Genomic DNA, 19,192 nt, shown 5'->3' with positions numbered 1-19,192 from the left:
TGTACAATTAATAAAAAGATATGATGACTTATTTCTTTATATAAGTATACAAAATCATAACCAAGTCCAAAATGATTCACCTACATCTACCAGCTATTCTAATATTACATTCTTCTTCTTTTGCTTTGTATACAACACCGTGATAAAATTCTATTCTCAATATATATATACTTAGCGCAGACTCAGTGATATTCATATTAACGGATGTTACAATATACCTCCCACGTAAAAACACCAGTTTTGGAACTTATTTGGATTATACTTAAAAGAGTCAATAATTGACGAAATATACTGGTACAACTGTAATTTGAGAAATTATTGCAATGATTTTATTACATTTTTAAATTTCTTGTGAACTAAACAGAAATTTTCTGGATACTACAAATTGTGATCTAATTTAAGTTCAAAATCAGATCATAATTTTAGTCCAAAATTAGATCACAATTATAAATGCATACACTTATTTCTAAATTTACAGTTTTCTCAAACCAGAAACTTAAGGATATATAGGGTATGTTAACATCACACTTAATCAGAATTTGCACAGTAAAACACATAGAGGAAAGCAAAGGAATAAAACTGTCACAAATATTGCATCAATACAGTTCTTTTATTTTGATTGTCAAGTACATTAATCAATAATAAAAACATGTATTATACAGAATGAATTCAAAGTAGTTAAAATGACTTACAAATTTGCTATATATTAGGCAAAACATCAGATGTAAAGAGTTGTGTTGCATAAAAAAATGAAAGTTTTATTACACAAACAGGAAATGTGGGTAAAACCAAAACTGTTGTGACTAACCTGTTATACATGTAAATTGAAAGTCACCATCATATTTTCTTCACAAAATATGCTTTACAATTTGAAAGTAAATGATTTAATTCATTATTCCAGGTGCCTACACAAAACCACAGGATGCCTACATTTCATCCCAAAAAAGTGTACCAACATTGTTGTAGCATGCTTCATACTTCACAACATTTGCATAGACAAGTCTATTCCACAGCTGGATGAACTACTGGAAGATGACAATAACGAGAATGACCATGAGCAACCAGAGGTTTTCAATGTTTTCCGTGATGGTATAAACACACGTGCCTCCCTTGTGAGACAAAGGTTCAACTAAACATGTCAGTTACACATAGTGTACAACCATCATTTAATTTTAAATGCTAGTTTAAGGATATTTTATAGAGTGATATTATCTCATTAGTCTTCAATAGAATTAATAAACAGTAATAAAATGCTTGTGAAGAGATGGACCTCTTATTACTTATCTGTTTTGGAGTATGAACAATTATCCTGGAAAAATACTTAAAAATAAAACTTATTCATGATACAATAATGAATAATCAACTTGCTTGTACACAGAGTAGGGATAAATTTGACCTATTGCTCATTAACTACAGATAACTTTTCTGCTATAAGTTCAAAAAATTTCAGTTTCTTTCTTTCCAAATCATTTCTTTCCTCCATCAACTCTATTTTTCTTTTTTTCAACTGTAACTTTTCCTGTTCTATTATCAACAATTTACTGGTAGAATCACTTTCCACTGTCTTTCCTAAAAATAATGGTATACTATTCAACAAATTATTGATTTAAAAATATTCTACTTCCTACATTGAAAATTATTACTAAATTTTTTATGTAACAAAATAATATACATCTCAGCTGAATATGTTTAGGCCAGCAAAGCAATTACTTGTAATAAATTTTAGGGAACAATTGCTGTGGAAATAGTAAAATAAACAAATTTGATTTCTTCATTATTATGCAGTTGATTCGATGTTTTATGTTTTTCACAATTATTCTTCTTGTTTATAGAATGTATTCCAGGTGCACATTTAAAATGTTATTTCTTCATAAGCAGAAAAATGTATCAGTCACTCCTTAAATAGACAACTGCAAATTGCCTATTATTGCTTACATCACTTTTATTAAAACTTTGGTGGATAGTTGTGTTATTTGCAATCTTCTTTTTTTATATTGTCATTGTATAAAATATAATTCCGGTTTATGCATTGCTTCAAATATTATACTAGTATTGAAACCAATATTTCATAAAAATAACTAAAAAAATTATTATTTAAAATTTCACTGAAAAAAATAACATTAACATTCTGAATTTAGAATAAAGCTGATATAATAGAAACTATATACTAGGCATACCAGTCCTATTCTTTGATGGTGGTGATATTTGTTCCTTGGGTCTGCTCTCAATACCACAAAGTGTCTCTTCATTTTCGTTAACTGAGGCTTAAAAATAAAAACCAATGAAACTATTTTTAAGCTTCCATACTATAAAGTATATTCATAAGCTACTTAATCGCAAACATGAACAAGTGCAGATATAAAGTTACATGTCATAATGACTAGCTTGAAGATTATGTATTTATAATTAATTCAATATTTCCTATGCCTCTGAAAAAATTTTCTTCTCAAATTTTATTATCAACAATAACATAACATTTTGCACTCATACTTGTGACTTAAAACCAATAGTCCAAGCACAAACCTTAAATTAAACTTGTTTTTTTTTCTAAATTAAAACAAAAAGGGTTTCTACTGTATCAAAGAAATGTGAAGTAATAGTATTAAAGAATTTTCTTTAAAGGGGCACTAGCTACAAGATGTCTAAAAATTGAAAGTACGATATGTTTTTGTTCAATCAATGATAAAAGTGAAATGGTGAAATAATAATTTGCTTTTAGCTGCCAACATGGTTGAATTTGGTCAAATAAATCTATATAATATTGATAATGACTTATTCACTTGCAAGTGAATAAGTCGACCTCATTAAATCCGTATTCATGTTAACTTCAATTAAACCCCTTAACTAGAGATGGACAATGCATGTTTTGTAGGTGTACTGTTTATTTAAAGGAAAGGAATGTAAACATTGAAAGCAAAACCAAGGTAAATCATTTGATGACTGATTCAATTCACTAAAAATCTTTCTTCTACATGTTAAAACGACAAGAAACATATATTTTTAATCTATAAAATAAAATTAAACAGACATATAAAAATTCAAATGCACATGTTGGCTTAATCTATTTATATCTAATCATTAGTATATTTATGTTTACATCTCTTATATGGTCATCTGAGGTCAACTCAATATTTAATTTGATGGAGTCTAGAGTAAAATACACAAGAAACCAAACTTCATATTATTGACCCTATATCCTCTGTAAACTGTTTATTTCACACTTTTGATAGTTTGGATAAATGCTTTACACTGTTATCAATAAGATATGAAAATTTGACTTAAATCGGTGACCATGACTTTGACAGCTAGTGCCCCATTAAGTAGGAAAATATATATATGTAATTAAGAATTACTTCTGATTTCCTTTCCGGTCGACAAGTCTATCAAAATATTAACATTGTCATCAGCACTACCAATTGGATCTGTTTGTTCATCTATTAAAATAATCAAAATTATGATAAACTACTACAATTAAATCAATGTGTTTGTATTTGCTGGTTTGCAATCATGTTTTTTTTTTGCTAAATATTTTATTGACTTGGTCTTCTTTAACTTGAACATAGACTTATATTTCTAGTAATGATTTGACTATACCTTAAGTTACTTTTTAAAAGAAAGTGATTTTATTTTGTAACACACTGTTATGTTTTTTTAAACAAAAAAGTTTTGGAATAAAGCACATCTCTTAAATTGTACAGGACTTAATAAACCCTAAATGAAATGTAGGCCAGATTTGTCATTTTATATTCAGCAGTGAAATTGTACAAGTTCATGTTCATACTTACTCTGAGAAACAGGTAACTGTAATGTTGGGAGGTTGGTCATGTCTGGAATCTTTACTGAGGACTCTAATGATATCAATTTAAAACAAAAAGATATGATTATTAGAATTGACAAAATAAACTTATGTTTAAATATTGTACATGAAGGTATTTGTTTTGTAAACGAATTGTATTATTTGTTACATATATGTATACTGGAAAAAAAATGTGATTGTATTAATAGTTTAGAAATATATTTCTTTTTTTTTTTACCAAAATGAGTGCTACAAAACTCAGAAGTCATTAATTTTAAAATGGTCAAGTTATCTTTCATACTTTCAATATAAATTTTAAACGTTGTATTTGTTGGGTTTCTGTCTAATTTACAAATAACCTGTTTCAAAGATGTAGGAAAGACACTTATTATTGTATTCGTCCTAAGTTAATTCAAAATAGATTCATATAACATGTTTAATTTTAACTTACCACTGTCAGTGTCAATACCACCAGGAATTCCATAGCATGCAACTTTGGGAATGATAGAAATAACCTGTAAATAAATGTAGATATATATATACATGTATATACATTGAACAGATTTAAAATGTGTACAAAATACAAAAATAAGGCTGAAAATGACCAAGTATTTATATTCAATATGAAAATATGTCTAGTATTTTGATATAAAATGGTTCATAAATGTTCTCCATAGTCGTGATAGTATCCCATACATACATATATTCATGTATTTAATTTCTATTGTAATTTATCTTTTATTACTACATTCAATTCACTTGCTATATACTTCATATCAGATCAGTGATATTGTTTTTTTATTCTTCAAAGCTACCTCTATCCTTTTTTATTGGGTAAATAGGGTTCAAATTGCAAAATTTATAATGAACCATGAATTTGACTGGAAGTTCAAGTTGAACCCCTTATTATCAGTGATTATACATTTTTGTACATAAGCAGACCCTCAAATCTGCACACATGGTCTTTTCGGCATGAAAAATGTTTGAATGTGTGTTTTTCAGTTTGTATTCATGCACAATTACTACTGAGACTGCACTCCTGGGACGAAAAAAAATCTTTTTGGGAAAATTAAAAAAAAAAAATTATTTTCAAATTGGGATTCTTCTCAAGGGGAAAAAGCCTTTAATTATTATCCTGTAATTTAAGGCAAGTAATCAATGTCACTGTATCTGTACTTCATGATGTTTAATAAATGATTCATAAAAACGTGAGATGGAACTTGTTCAAATTAATTTGAAAGTTAGCCAGATATTGTACTGTAATGGGTCTTATTTTAAATATATGTACATTGTACTGTAATAACAAATCTGTTATAAAAATTGCAAATTCATCAATTTTACTTTTTAAAAAGCTGGTACAACATGTTTATATAATTGTAAAGTCTTAGAATCCATCACAATATTATTCTCATGAGCACTAAAATCACACAAAATTGAATTGATATACCAGTACAATATATACATATATATATGTAAGGATTGAAACTACCATTTGTGTCAGATTATTACTTATTGAATTTTTCAATGTCAATCAAATTTGTCTTTATATGTCCTTTATATTCATATATTAATAACAATATTGTTTGAACTACAACAATAATAAAACAACAAAATAATTCAACCTTTAACTCCAGTGGTGTTAAAGCAGGTGGTGCTGGTCCACCACCTGTCAGATTCTGTAGCCTATTTCTTTCTGATTCCTTTTTCTTCGACTTCAGTTGCAGATCCTGCCATTTGTGTTTCACCTCTGTGATAGTTCTTACAACAGAACTAATTGAATTGACTCTATTTAGATGAGAGAAAAAAAGAGCTGTTACTTCCATATAGTTAATGAAAAAGTATTTGCTTTAATATAACAAATATTTCTTGATTAAAAGTAACATATAGGTTTACACCAAGATATTGTCAAACATTGTCAAATGAAATTGGATATCCTATATTTATCAACAATGATCAATTCATGCTTTTAATTATATATCATGTGTTTCAAAGATTTAACCATATAATATCTGTGGAACACATCCTCCTATTAAGTTATTGAAAACAGTTAACCTGAATTTATAATAATACCATGGTGTAAATGAGTAACATCAATTCAGGCTTACACACTCAAGGTGTATCTAAACATATATATGAGATGTGTCTGGTAGAAATTGACCTTTTGCAAGTTAATGTGAATATCTACAGAGACATATAAATATTTAGTATACATGTCTCTGATATGTACAAGCATAATAATACTCTGATATATTTGGAGCATTAAGCAACTTTGTACCAACATGACCAATAGAACCAGTATTGTCACAGATTTATTTGTTTACTTGGTATTTTTTTAAATGGATACAGTTCAACAAGGTAAACATATGCAGGAGTTTCTTGCTGCATTGAAGATCTATTGGTGACCTTTGACTGTTGTTTGTTCTATGGGTGGGTTGTTGTCTCTTTGACACATTCCCCATTTCCATTCTCAATTTTTAAAAAAAAATAGTTTTATGAACTGATTACTATAGTCTAGCATTTGTCTAGTGAACTGTTGTTTTGTCTGTTTATCCTTTTCATACTTTTTCTAGCTATAATTTGCGTTTTAGTAGTTTTTATTTTTAGACTTTTGAGTGTGAACAGGTTTGACCGGTTGGTATTCCCGATTCCTCGCCTCTCTTTTTTACGGGACACATCAACGACTATCTGAATAAAGTGTCCGCTGTTACTGTAGTGCTTATTGTAAAAGTACTTATCCTTTATCATGTAAATCTAAATGTCGAGGTAGATTAAAATTTAAACCAATAAAATTGTGTTCGAAGAATAAAACAGGAAACAGGAAGTGTGCATATTTAAAATACATATCAAAAGCGGTTAGTGATCCTTCTCGTTTCCGAGATTTTAGAATAGAGAGTCAATAGAAAAAAAACATTGACATAGAATATATATTGTGGGGAACGAACAGGTACTTGACTGATTTCGGTTTACTAATATAGTGTTTGCATTCATCTGACAAGTTATTAAAAGAACAATCTTTGTGTTACTGATTTGTTTGGTTTAATATTCAATTTGTGTCTATTTAAAATATTCAGTGGTGTATACACATACTTTTGAACAATACTTGACCAGAGTGCCTTCTTTTTATTCTGGTCTAAATAGGGGGAGAGTGCTCCAAAAAGATTAGAGTAATTCTCTTGCACTCCCTCCACAATTACATCTACCTCCTCACTGGAAAAGTGAGGTTTTCTCGGACTGATTTTTTTTCCCATACTGTGACTGTAGTCAGATGCTCTCAGTACTTATTTTCGTCTGCTAATTTCTATGTAACATACCTCCAATGAAAAAGAGTGCTGTTTTCGGGAATCCCCGTGCTATTAATAAATAGCGATTGTCTAGCGATCAAAAATTCTAACGATTCTTCTGCGTACGGTTTATGAAACACACGTAGACGTCATCGTTATGTAGTCGTTAGTTACACGCTAAAATTAACGTTAGTCGTTATTAGCGATTGTTTTATGAAACGGCAGCCAGAATTTCTGTATTGGTCCATTGATTTCTCTAATGGATTCTTCTTGAATTGTTATTGTCTGATGATTAAATAGAATAGAGAGAATGTTGAAAGTATTGAAGTAATAAAACCAAGTATACCAATAATTCAACCCAACCTGCCATATGTACTTTTTTTGTTCATCACTGCTTATAATATTAAAGGGGCACTAGCTGTCAAATTCATGGTCACCGATTTGACTCAAATTCTCATATTTGATTTATAACAATGTAAAACATTTGTCCAAACTATCAAAAGTCTAAAATAATCAGTTTACAGAGCATGGGGTAGATAATATATAGGTTCGTTTCGTGTGTATTTTAGTCCAGTCGCCATCTAATTACCTATCGATTTGACCTCAGATGACCATATAAGCGATGTAAACATAAATAAAGATATGAATAGATTTAACCAACACGTGCAATTGGATTTTCATAGGTCTGTTTGATTTCATTTTATAGATTAAAAATAAATGTTTCTCATTGTTTTTAACCGTGTAAGAATGATTTTATGTGCATCGAATTAGTAATCAACTGATTTACCGTAGTTTCACTTTCATTGTTGACATTCTTTTTCTTAAATAACCAGTACACGTACAATGCATGCGTTGTCAATCTCTAGCTAGGGGTAAAATTAAAGTTCACATTAATACGGATTTAAAGAGGTCGACTCATTCACTTGCAAGTAAATTACTAATTATCAATGTTTCTTAGCGTAATTTGACAAAATTTAACCTTTTTGGCTGCAAAAAGCGAATTGTTATTTCACTATTTCACTTTCATTATTGATTGAACAGAAAAAAATCAAACTTTAGGTTTTTTATATATCTCGTAGCTAGTGCCCCTTTAAGATGGCCGAAACTGTTCCTTCAAATACTACAAAGTTCAATAGAGAGGTACAATTTTGTTTACTTAAATTGCTTTTTCAAACAACTTTGTAGTCCATGGTTAATATAAAAGATGTTTTGTAAGAATCAGTGAGTATGTTTTTTTTACATTTAGGTTCAATGGAGGTGATTTTACCTGTTAATGTTCCAGGGCTATCCAGTACCAGTAAAAAAGACAGGTTTGTACAAATAAGGTCTTCTATAGGTTAATTGTTAGAAATAAAAGAAATGTTGGGTTTATATTAGTAAGGCAGCAATCTTTTCATTATTCATTGAACAATGCTTATTTTTTGTGGTTTGTTTTATTTCTCATATACTATAAGCAATAGGGCCACTACATTTTGTGTATGGATAGAATGGAAGGTGAACATGACCTTGACCTCAGTTTCATGGTTAATTGGTTAATGTTAATTTTTTTATGGTTTTGTCAGGTAATCAGATACTATAAGCAATAGGTTTACAATATTTGGTGTATGGAATGATTTTAAGGTGTACATGTCTGTCTGTCATGGCATGATTCATCTGACCTTGACCTAATTTTCATTGATAATGTTAAGTTTATCTGATACTTATATTTAAACCTTCATATTGCAGACTTTCAACATAAATAAAGCAGGAAAGATATTTCAGTTTAGGTACTGTGTTTAAAAAAGGGACTTGTAATTTATACTATATAAATTATGTGGGGTATGGGGTATGTGAGCTCACTGAAAATTCTTTTATTCTTTACAGGGAGGTGTGTTTGTATGATGAAATATGTGTGCACTTCTGTGGTTTTATTGGAAGTTTACCAGTAAAACATTTTCATAAACTGGTATGTTTTATTAATTACAGCAGATTGTTGATAAAATTGAGAATGGAAATGGAGAATGTGTCAAAGAGACAACAACCCACCATAGAAAAAACAACAGCAGAAGGTCACCAACAGGTCTTCAATGTAGCGAGAAATTCCTGCACCCGGAGGCGTCCCTCAGCTGGCCCCTATACAAATATATACTAGTTCAGTGATAATGAACGCCATACTAATTTCCAAATTGTACACAAGAAACTAAAATTAAAATAATACAAGACAAACAAAGGCCAGAGGCTCCTGACTTGGGACAGGCACAAAAATGTGTGTGGGTGGGGGGGGGGGGCGGGGGTTAATGCTGCTTAGTTCTACAATGTCAGAAATGATTACTGTGAACCAACTAATTTTCGTGACTTAGAGTAGACAAATATCGTGCATATGTAAAACTTGGATTTTTACTTACTTAACTACTTAAAGTACAACACTTTTTAATATTTAACCTAATTAGACAGTAAAAAAGACTTTGATTTGAAGTGTAACTGATAATGATTTTGCAGTATTTTTTTATTGCTTTACTATATATAATAATTAATTTTAATTTTTTAATAGCAGTGTTTCACCATTGAATTTATATAGCATTTTGCTCTGGACAGAGTAGTTAAAGCATGTGTACAATTTATGAATTCAGAAGAAGTTTTTCCTAGTGCATGATTATTTTCTTTTTTACCCCCAGGAAGAAGTATTAATAGTTAATTTATTATCTACAAGTCCAGTCTGTTCACAGCTGGCTACAGATGCTTGGTGTTTCCTTGTTAGGTCAGTATTATATATATATAGTTGTTGAAAGTGGGAAAATTAGGATACAAACATTTTTTGAGGTATTGGTGAATATGAGGGACTTACTTACTTACTTAATCCTCTTCGTGCGCATTTGCACATGAGGCCACCACCAAAGCCCTCCACTGTTGCCTGTCTTGTGTCTTTCTTTCTGCTTCTCCCCAAGTTATTCCTATGATTCTCAGGTCACTCTCTATTGTGCATTGCCATGTCTCTTTCGGTCTCCCTCTCTTTCTTTTCCCCTCTACTGGTGTCCAACGAAGAGCTATCTTTGTAATGTCATCTTTGTCTTTTCTTAAAACATGGCCAATCCATTTCCATTGCTTTTCTTTAATTTCTGCTCTGATGTCTCTTTGTAAAGTTAGGTTGTAGAGGTCTTTATTACTGATGGTTTTTGGCCAGAAGATCTTGCAAATATATGAATATGAGGGAAAAGTAGTTTTATTTCATCATCAAAGTTTAATGGGTGGTGTGTTTCGTGAGAAGAATAGAAAATTAACAATTTGACTTGGATATTAAAACTTTCAATCAGAGAAAGTTGTATCCTTGTAAACTCTTTAGTTTCATTTTGGACAAAATGATACCAAAGATTATAAAAAATAGTATCTGCTGACCCTCTATCAAAGTAGGCAAAATTCAGTGATAGCAAAGACAAGTTGTTTCCCAGTCAGAACAATGTTTCTAGATTAAATGGCATTTTCCCAGTAGACTCTTACACTAAGTACTTGCTTAGTAAAATTCAAGCTCTGCTGGTCTAAAACAAAGTCATCATAGATACCCGATATTCTTTCTATTTGATTAGATTGTTCATAGATCTGTTAAATTAACATCTTCTGTGTCTAAATACGGTTAACACATTTCTCATGAACACCAAAAAGATGATAATAGTTCCTGTAATCTGTAAGTAAGTATGGAATTCTGATGTTACAGCTGACAAATATATATATACCAGTCCGTCCTGCCTTCTGGTAGAAACAAATAGGGCAAGTAAACTTAATTATTAAATATGTCATATACACTTTTGCTACAACAATGTTAATAAATTTTTATTTAGATATGGATCTGCAGAATTGTGTGACAGCCATGTAAAATTACTGTTAGAGATAATGAAGAATATACAGGGTCATACAATACAATACAGAAATGTGACTGTACTGGTCAACAGAATGATTAAATTTCTAGCCAAAGAACATCAGGTACTTAAATAACAATTATACGCCCCTTATACCGTGGATTTGTTATTTTTTGTATGAAACCAATTTCGCCAGTATCCATGGGTATAGGCAAACCAAGAATACAAATGTTCTATGAATAACAATTTTTTAACGACTTTCTATGCAGAGTTTGGTGAAACCACACAATCAAATATTCATGAAAAAGCAAGTTTTCCTCAATCCACAAAATAAATGAATCCACAGTTATTGTTTACAAATAAAAGGTATGTGGGATATAGGTCAACCCAACATAAAATACAAATATTCAAAAGAAGCTAGAGGTTAACATAGCCTTCATCAAAAGACAGGTTTTGTAGAATATGTCAAGTTCTAATAAACTGCCCATGTTTATAAAAAAAAATATCAATGAACTTCTCTGGATATTTGCTCCTCTTGAATTTTTAATTTTCTGGTAATTTACTTGATTTAATCTCCATAGACCTAATGACGAAGATTTAAGTAACTATAGGTTACTGTACAGCCTTCAACTATGAAACAAAAGGTAAGTAACTATAGGTCACTGTACAGCCTTCAACAATGAAACAAAAGGTAAGTAACCATAGGTCACTGTACAGCCTTCAACAATGAAACAAAAGGTAAGTAACCATAGGTCACTGTACAGCCTTCAACAATGAAACAAAAGGTAAGTAACCATAGGTCACTGTACAGCCTTCAACAATGAAACAAAAGGTAAGTAACCATAGGTCACTGTACAGCCTTCAACAATGAAACAAAAGGTAAGTAACCATAGGTCACTGTACAGCCTTCAACAATGACATAAAAGACAAACTGAGTAATAAGCTATAAAAGGGTTTAGCCATGACAAAATGTAAACACTCAAATGAGAAAAACAAACAACCTGATTTATATAAAAAACATTCAATGAAGAAAAAGTATACTGCAACAAACAACAACCACTTAATAACAAGCTCCTGATGGCGGGGTTCAACATGTTCGAGGGCACCCAATCCTCATCTTACCTTGATCAGTGATTTAACAGCACGTCATAGGAACAAGCTATGAAAATCAGAAAAGTATGATCTTGTGCAATGCCAAAATATAACTATTGGTAGAATGTAGGACCATAAGTTTTGTCCATATTTTAGTATCACCAAATGTTTATTTTTATTACTGAATTAAAATTTCGCAGAATTTTAGGCACAATATTGATCTTGCATGTACCTACCTCTTTCAGTATTAATTCATTGTGTTAATAATATATATAGTTTATCTTTTACAGGTTGATATAATCAAACTTTACCCTCTGAGTAATCACATGACACTGTGGTCAGCTTTGTCCATTTCTGGTTTTACATCAACAAATGCAAGGAGTTTAGTGGATGACATTGTTGGTCATTGTTTGAAAAATATTCATAACTTCATCAATACAACAGAAAAGAAACCTGATAGCTTTGTTTTTCTTGTAAGTTTATATATTTATGGGTTTGGAGCAAGAATCTTTTCAGTTATACATGCTTTACATTTGATGCTCTTATTCATTCAATAAATATGTAAGGATTATTCCCCTTTAAAAAGTATTTAAGAATCTTTGAAGGGGGTCTCATTGGGGGTTCTGATCCCGGATCCCGCTTACTGTTTTGTCCGATTCCCGTATCCCGCTTACACTATGTTCCTAAGCAATTCTCATTTTTTTGTAATTTCCCGTCTCTTGCTAGACCTTAATTCCCGTTTTCACGGCACAATAATTTGACTTTCCCGTGTCACGCTTACGAAAATCGGCAATCCCGTGTCACGCTTAGACGCCAATGAGACCTACTTTGAAGATAATGGTGTTCAGAGCTGGCTAAAAAGAAGCTCCAACTGATATAAGGATAGTTTTCTCCCTATGGTCTAATCTGTGACAAAAATTAAAGAGTGAATTATAAAGCTAAAATGGTAGTCAATTTAGAATGATTACAGTTAATTCCCTTTGCATAAAAGCATTTGTTATAAAGAAGAGTTAGTGTAATCATGTTTTAGATTAAACTTCTCTGTATCCTGCTATTTTATTGAAATCTAAATTTTTGCTCAATATCAAATCAATATACTTATAACATTTGAGTAATAGATCAACTAAATAACTAGTCGCCGTCAGCTGAAATTTGTAGCGGTTATCGGTAAAAATAATCTAAACTATCAATCGCGTTCACTCGAGATATAGTTTTTCACATTCCATTCATAATTTGCAAAAAGTAAAACCACTACTGACCTACCTTTTAAGTGATCACACTGTAATAATCCTGACCTTCACATTTTCCAGAATGTTTTCCATTGTAATTCCGCCATCTTCGTTTCTATGAGGATCATTTGTTTACATATGACATTCGTCACTTAGGCAGTTTCCTGAAATGTTCTTTTCATTGATGTGATAAGGTTTCTCGCGCTTTATGCAAATTTTATGAAATTGAACTCCACGGAAACACTTCCGGTAAAAACAATGGCGGATTCCACCATTCAAAATCGTCTTGGAAAATGTGAAGGTCAGGATTATCACAGTGCAATCACTTAAAAGGTAGGTCAGTAGTGATTTTTCTTTTGGCGATTTATGAATGGAACGTGAAAAACTATATCATGAGTGAATGTGGTTGATAGTTTAGATTATTTTTACCAATAACCACTACGAATTTCAGCTGACAGCGACTATAATAGGCAGATTTTCAAGGTATTTCAGAAAGTAATATGTATAATTGTGATGCCTAAAGTATAAAATTGTATGAAATTTATATTTTTCTCTTTACAGATTTCATCAAAAGATTGTCTGCTCAATATATTTAATGATTCAGATGTTGTTGAAAAGTATCTCCTGCCCAATGCTCAGTCCACTGTTGTTGAGAAGACTGTTATGATTTGCAACAGCTTTTCTGATTGGTTGATATTACCTATTACTAGATTATGTCTTGCAAAGGTCATACATTTATACTCCTTCATCTTGCCTAACTTGAATAATAAAGAAATATTACAGGTTCGTAGAAAAAAGATAGATTTTCTGTTACTGCAGATTCATTATTATTCGTTGATACCAATTTTTGAAGGATTTTGTTGTAAAAGGGAAACTTCAAATTCAAATGTTCAACAAAATACATAAAAAATTTTGCATAGGCTTGTTTGCAAACTTTGGCAAAACCACAAAATTTAATATCTATGAAAATGCAATGTTTTATGAATACGCTATTCGCTAAAATTAATTTCCACAAAAAATAAATGAATCCACAGTATGTCAATTGCATCGAAAATTGATAGCTGTATAAATATTTCCCAATGCTTTTCAAAGTTTTAGTAATCTACACCTATATTGCTGCTAAAATAATAATTCTTTATTTCCCTTGAAATGCACAAGATGCTGTTTGGCAATTTTGAAGGAAACATTTCCTTTGTTCTGTTTGTTTGTTTCATTAAAATTATTTGGCATTGTTGGTACAAATATTCTATTTAGTAAAACTTTAAACTTGTATATTTTTTTTACTTCCAGATTTTAATATTGATATCAACTGTGATGACACAAAGACCAGATCAGTATTTTAAACTTTCTGTAGCTGTATTCCTACAACATTTAGGTTCTGTAAAGCTCTCTCCATCATTTGAGGTATGTAAATTTACAAGTTATGGATCTTAAATTTCATATCTTAAAGATGAAATAACAAAATTAATGAATACCATATGATGAATACACAACGAAATAAAAATCCAGAGTTTGCTGAATTGAAATTAACAAAAATCATTATTTAGATAAGCATACATTGCTCACCTGTAGGATCTTATTTGAAAATTCTGACATTAATAAAGCTGGAGAAGATAGGGGCGATTTTGTATTATTTTTGTTGTCGAGCCTGCAACTTTTGTTGCAGAAAGCTCGACATAGGGATAGTGATGCGGCGGCGACAGCGTTAGCTCACTTCTTAAAAGCTTTATATTTTAGAAGGTGGAAGACCTGGATGCTTCATGTAACGAAGTTTCCGTCAGTCACATGTCCAATGTCCTTGACCTCATTTTCATGGTTCAGTGACCACTTGAAAAAAAAGTTCAAATTTTTTGTAATGTTGAATTCTCTCTTATTATAAGTAATAGGATAACTATATTTGATATGTGCGTACCTTGCAAGGTCCTCGTGTCTGTCAGACAGTTTTCACTTGACCTCGACCTCATTTCATGGATCAGTGAACAAGGTTTAGTTTTGGTGGTCAAGTCCATATCTCAGATACTATAAGCAATAGGGCTAGTATATTCGGTGTATGGAAGGACTGTAAGGTGTACATGTCCAACTGGCAGGTGTCATCTGACCTTGACCTCATTTTCATGGTTCAGTGGTTATAGTTAAATTTTTGTGTTTTGGTCTGTTTTTCTCATTCTAAATGCAATAGGTCTACTATATTTGTTGTATGGAATGATTGTAAGGTGTACATGTCTAGCGGGCAGATGTCATGTGACCTTGACCTCATTTTCATGGTTCAGTGGTCAAAGTTAAGTTTTTGACTTTTGGTCTTTTTATCTAATACTTTATGCCATATATATATATAGGTCGACTATATTTGGTGTATGAAAATATTTTATGATCTTCATGTCAGTCTCGCAGGTTTTATTTGACTGTGACCTCATTTTCACGGTTCATTGCACAGTGTTAAGTTTTTGCGTTTTGGTCTATTTTTCTTAAACTATAAGTAATGGGTCAACTATATAATATGTTGTATAGAAGCATTGTTAGCTGTACATGTCTGCCTGGCATGGTTCATCTGACCTTGACCTCATTTTCAAGATTCATTGGTCTTTGTTGAGTTATCTTGGTTAATGTTAAGTTTATGTGACAGTTGTAATAAAGCTTAGCTTTATACTTAGGACTACATGTATTAACATAATATCAATGATTAGTTTAGAAGGCGAGACATTTCAGCGTGTGCACTCTTGTTTCTATTTATTTTCCGCAGTAACACTTTCTAATTTACTTTAACAACCTTACATATTTGTAATACTAGATCTATAGATATTGTTTTGTGGCCTGTCCTTTTAAATGACCTTGTCTACTTTAGATTGTTTTATCTCGACTGATTAAAATTATCAAAATTGTTGAACCAATTAATCATATACCCTTATCCTCTACCACAAGTAGTGTTCAGTTGTTCAAATAATTATAGAATTTTAGTATAAAGAATACTTTTTTCAGTTTTCTCAGTCTCATTACAAATAAAGTCAGTGGCCAAAAAATCGATTTCCATAGATACCAGCTAGAAAATTAAATCGGTAAAAAAACTGGAAATGAAAGCATTTTGTTGTATAGGTTAGTGTTAAATTCATAATCAAGCAAATGTTTCAATTGCCATCATTTTGACTATTTATGGTTTTTCTTGTTTTTCAGCAGAGTCAAATATTAAACAAAATCCCTGAGATTTTCAGCAGTTTATTATCAGATACTAATAGTATTATAAAACACAAAGCGTTAGAAACATTTACTAAGTTTGCTGAGATCACAGTTCATGAGTCCATAGTTCCCCAGTGTATACAGAATGATACAAATATTCAGGACAGTGTTGTAGCATTCCTCAATAAGGTAGGCATAGCAATAGTAATGAAATGATACATTTAATTTTACTTTATGAGTCTTACCAGGATAGATGATTTGGACTTTGGGCATCAGTAGTGGATCCTGAAATTTTCAAAAGAGGGGCCTGCTCTAGTTATTTCCTAAATAATCAACCCCTCCCCTCCTAAATCCGTCTCTGATGTTAAATATTCTGGATTTCCGATTCTAACTTCTAAAAACTTGATGAGGAAGGGTACTTATTATGTTTACATATGCAATTCTATTATTTAAACTATATATATATATATATTTCTGTGTAAAATGTTATATAGGTAGAAAAAGAGCAAGACATGATCCTTTGAAAAAGATGATCAGACATATCAATTAACATGTAGCAACATTTTCAATCTCTTTTCGAATGATTCTCTTGGGTGTCATTTGTTTTCAGAGCAGAAGGATATCAGTTTTGAATTTTTTCGGCCTAAATTATACTGTGATGAAAAGCTGTAAATTTTAATCAATTTTATATTTTGAACTATTTACAGAAAAATTAATTTTACCAGATGATCCGCAGGGCACAGCTTTATATGACCGTAGAGATCGAACCCTGAACGGTTGGGGCTAGTATGGACACAACATTCAATCTAGATACAGCTCTGAATTTGGATTGTGATTAAATAGTTGACACAGCATAGGTTTCTGACACAGAATGAATGTGGTCTAATGAACTTAAAATTTTTTTTTTGCTTTTGAGCAATTCACTATGCAGTTGAATATTAATCCTCTCAAAAAAAATAATATTTGAAGAAATTCAGATTTAATTTCTGAAATCTGAAATGAGAAAATTCAAAGGGACACAGATGATGCCCCCACTACCATATAACTCCAATTTATTGTCTTGAAACTACAAAAATGCTTGTTTTTGGCCCCTTTTTGGCCCTTTATTCCTAGACTGTTTGCCCCATAACCCTCAAAATATATCCCAACCTTCTACTTATGGTATTAAACATTGTGGTACGATTTCAGAACAATTGAAATACTTATAAACCTTTTTGTACTGACACTAGATAAATGCTTGTTTTGGGCCTCTGGGCCCCTAATTCCTAAACCATAGGGACCATAACCCCTTAAATCAATCCCAAGCTTCCTATTGTGGTTATAAACATTCTGTTAAAATTTTAATGATTTCTATTAACTAATACTAAAGTTATTATCCGGAAACCATCCGTCTTCGGACAACGACAACAATGACATGATACCAATATATGATCGCAAAAACCTGGTTTAAATTCATTGACATTGCTGAGGTTAATTACTATAAAAGTCCCTGTTTTAGTCTTATCAACTGATACACGAGCATTATATTTAAATCTTTCTTTTTTTCAAAGTATTTTATCTTTAGAGGTCACAGGAATTAATTTTGATCATATTTTAACTCATACCTGTCAACCTGTGACAATGAAAATGCAGGTCACGACCTGCATTGAAGAATGAAATCTCAGGTCATAACTCGTACAAACTTTTTCAAGCTGAATTTCAGTAATTAGGGGACATTTTGTTATAATTTAAATAAAAGTTTTCAAAACATGTTATTTCATTGCACTTTGAAAAACTTTTGATAACTTTGTGACACTCTCTCCTCTTTATTTGGTTAATGTAATCATTGACATTTCTACATTGATCTGTATATCTAGTATTTCACCCTCAAGTTGTGACTGGCTAATTTTTATTACTTTTTAAGTTGTGACTGGCTATTTAGTCTTTGCTCATCAGCTGTTTGTGTTATCTTTCATAATTAGAGTATAGTAAAATAAAGTTAAACAGTTAAAGGAAGTATAGGTGAAAAAAATAATTTTCAACTTTTTTTTTATAATTTAAAGTTATATTTTAATATGTATTTAAATTTTTATTTGTAGTAGATTTGATCTTTTTTACCCCAAAAAACGTAAATATAAGGAACAATTTTGAATGGTGACAAAAAAGGGGAAGTAACTCAGTTGAAAAATGTTTGTAAAACGTGACAACAGTGAAATTTATTTACCACCTAAAGCTAAGGTAATTGGTGTTAATTAACAGTGTGTTTGACACCAAAGCTGTCAAGTGAAGCCATGCACTTGATGGGTTACTTAATTTGACAGTCTACACAGTTGGCTGAACTTCTGTTGATGGAAGAATTACGAATTTGCTGGTATTTCAAAGAAAAATCACTTATGAAATCATTCTCTAGGGTTAGAAATCCAGGTGAAAACGGGTCATTTTCGGAATTCCCGGGTTATTCAGTGACCCGGCGGGTGTCCCTTGTGATCCCTCAGAATTTTGAAAATCTCGGGTCACACCCGCAAAATACGGGTCAGTTGACAGGTATGTTGACTGCTGCAAGTTTTTTATGCATACAAGTCAAGAAAATGTCCAAAATAGTTAGAGTTATCTCCCTTTAACCAATTTTAAAACTAGGTAGACTAACAGTATCTGAGAACCTTAAAATTTATGAACATTGCCTTACATTGTAAATTTTGCTAGAAATGTATTGCTCCTGTTAGAGTAGTTCATAAACAATTGCTAAATTTGAAAACTCATCGTTATTTAGGCTTTTCAAGCAACTGACATTCTTCATCTGTTCTATATAGATTT

At 31.2% G+C, this 19,192-nt stretch overlaps 2 protein-coding genes across 5 annotated transcripts in view; one reads left to right on the top strand and one right to left on the bottom strand.

The window, feature by feature from the left end:
• Nucleotides 1-19,192, top strand: part of LOC143063886 (FIGNL1-interacting regulator of recombination and mitosis-like) — a 132,246-nt gene that overhangs the window by 101,556 nt on the left and 11,498 nt on the right. For 2 of the 3 annotated variants that reach the window (XM_076236314.1, XM_076236315.1), the window contains exons 15-22: nt 8,324-8,387; nt 8,941-9,022; nt 9,732-9,814; nt 10,890-11,031; nt 12,290-12,472; nt 13,790-14,011; nt 14,519-14,632; nt 16,397-16,588. In XM_076236314.1, the coding sequence (XP_076092429.1) occupies nt 8,324-8,387; nt 8,941-9,022; nt 9,732-9,814; nt 10,890-11,031; nt 12,290-12,472; nt 13,790-14,011; nt 14,519-14,632; nt 16,397-16,588 (1,082 nt within the window). The remainder of the gene's footprint in view (nt 1-8,323; nt 8,388-8,940; nt 9,023-9,731; nt 9,815-10,889; nt 11,032-12,289; nt 12,473-13,789; nt 14,012-14,518; nt 14,633-16,396; nt 16,589-19,192) is intronic. The other variant, XM_076236316.1, reaches the window with a different exon arrangement.
• LOC143063888 (myb-related transcription factor, partner of profilin-like) lies at nt 588-7,079 on the bottom strand. Of its 2 annotated transcripts, XM_076236319.1 has the most exons (7): nt 6,884-7,079; nt 5,419-5,581; nt 4,248-4,311; nt 3,786-3,848; nt 3,354-3,434; nt 2,178-2,258; nt 588-1,569 (listed from the first exon to the last, which is right to left on the bottom strand). In XM_076236319.1, the coding sequence occupies exons 1-7, from the start codon at nt 7,042-7,044 to the stop codon at nt 1,397-1,399; spliced, it is 786 nt and encodes a 261-aa protein (XP_076092434.1). In that variant the 5' UTR covers nt 7,045-7,079; the 3' UTR covers nt 588-1,396. The 2 variants fall into 2 exon arrangements, with proteins under 2 accessions (XP_076092434.1, XP_076092436.1); XM_076236321.1 differs by lacking the exon at nt 6,884-7,079 and having other exon boundaries at nt 5,419-6,571.

The sequence above is a fragment of the Mytilus galloprovincialis genome, chromosome 2 (genome assembly GCF_965363235.1).
Source record: "Mytilus galloprovincialis chromosome 2, xbMytGall1.hap1.1, whole genome shotgun sequence".
Taxonomy (NCBI): domain Eukaryota; kingdom Metazoa; phylum Mollusca; class Bivalvia; order Mytilida; family Mytilidae; genus Mytilus; species Mytilus galloprovincialis.
The sequence above is the reverse complement of the archived record's forward strand: the minus strand, read 5'-3'. Positions and strand labels throughout refer to the sequence as shown.

What these genes read in the sequence shown, in the direction of transcription:
- LOC143063888 (XM_076236319.1), bottom strand. Translation starts at nt 7,044, where the DNA reads ATGGGAAAAAAAATCAGTCCGAGAAAACCTCACTTTTCCAGTGAGGAG. An exon ending in TGGTCAAGTATTGTTCAAAA is followed by an intron (nt 5,582 to 6,883) that starts GTATGTGTATAC and finishes TCATCTAAATAG; the next exon opens with AGTCAATTCAATTAGTTCTG. An exon ending in GACCGGAAAGGAAATCAGAA is followed by an intron (nt 2,259 to 3,353) that starts GTAATTCTTAAT and finishes TTTAAGCCTCAG; the next exon opens with TTAACGAAAATGAAGAGACA.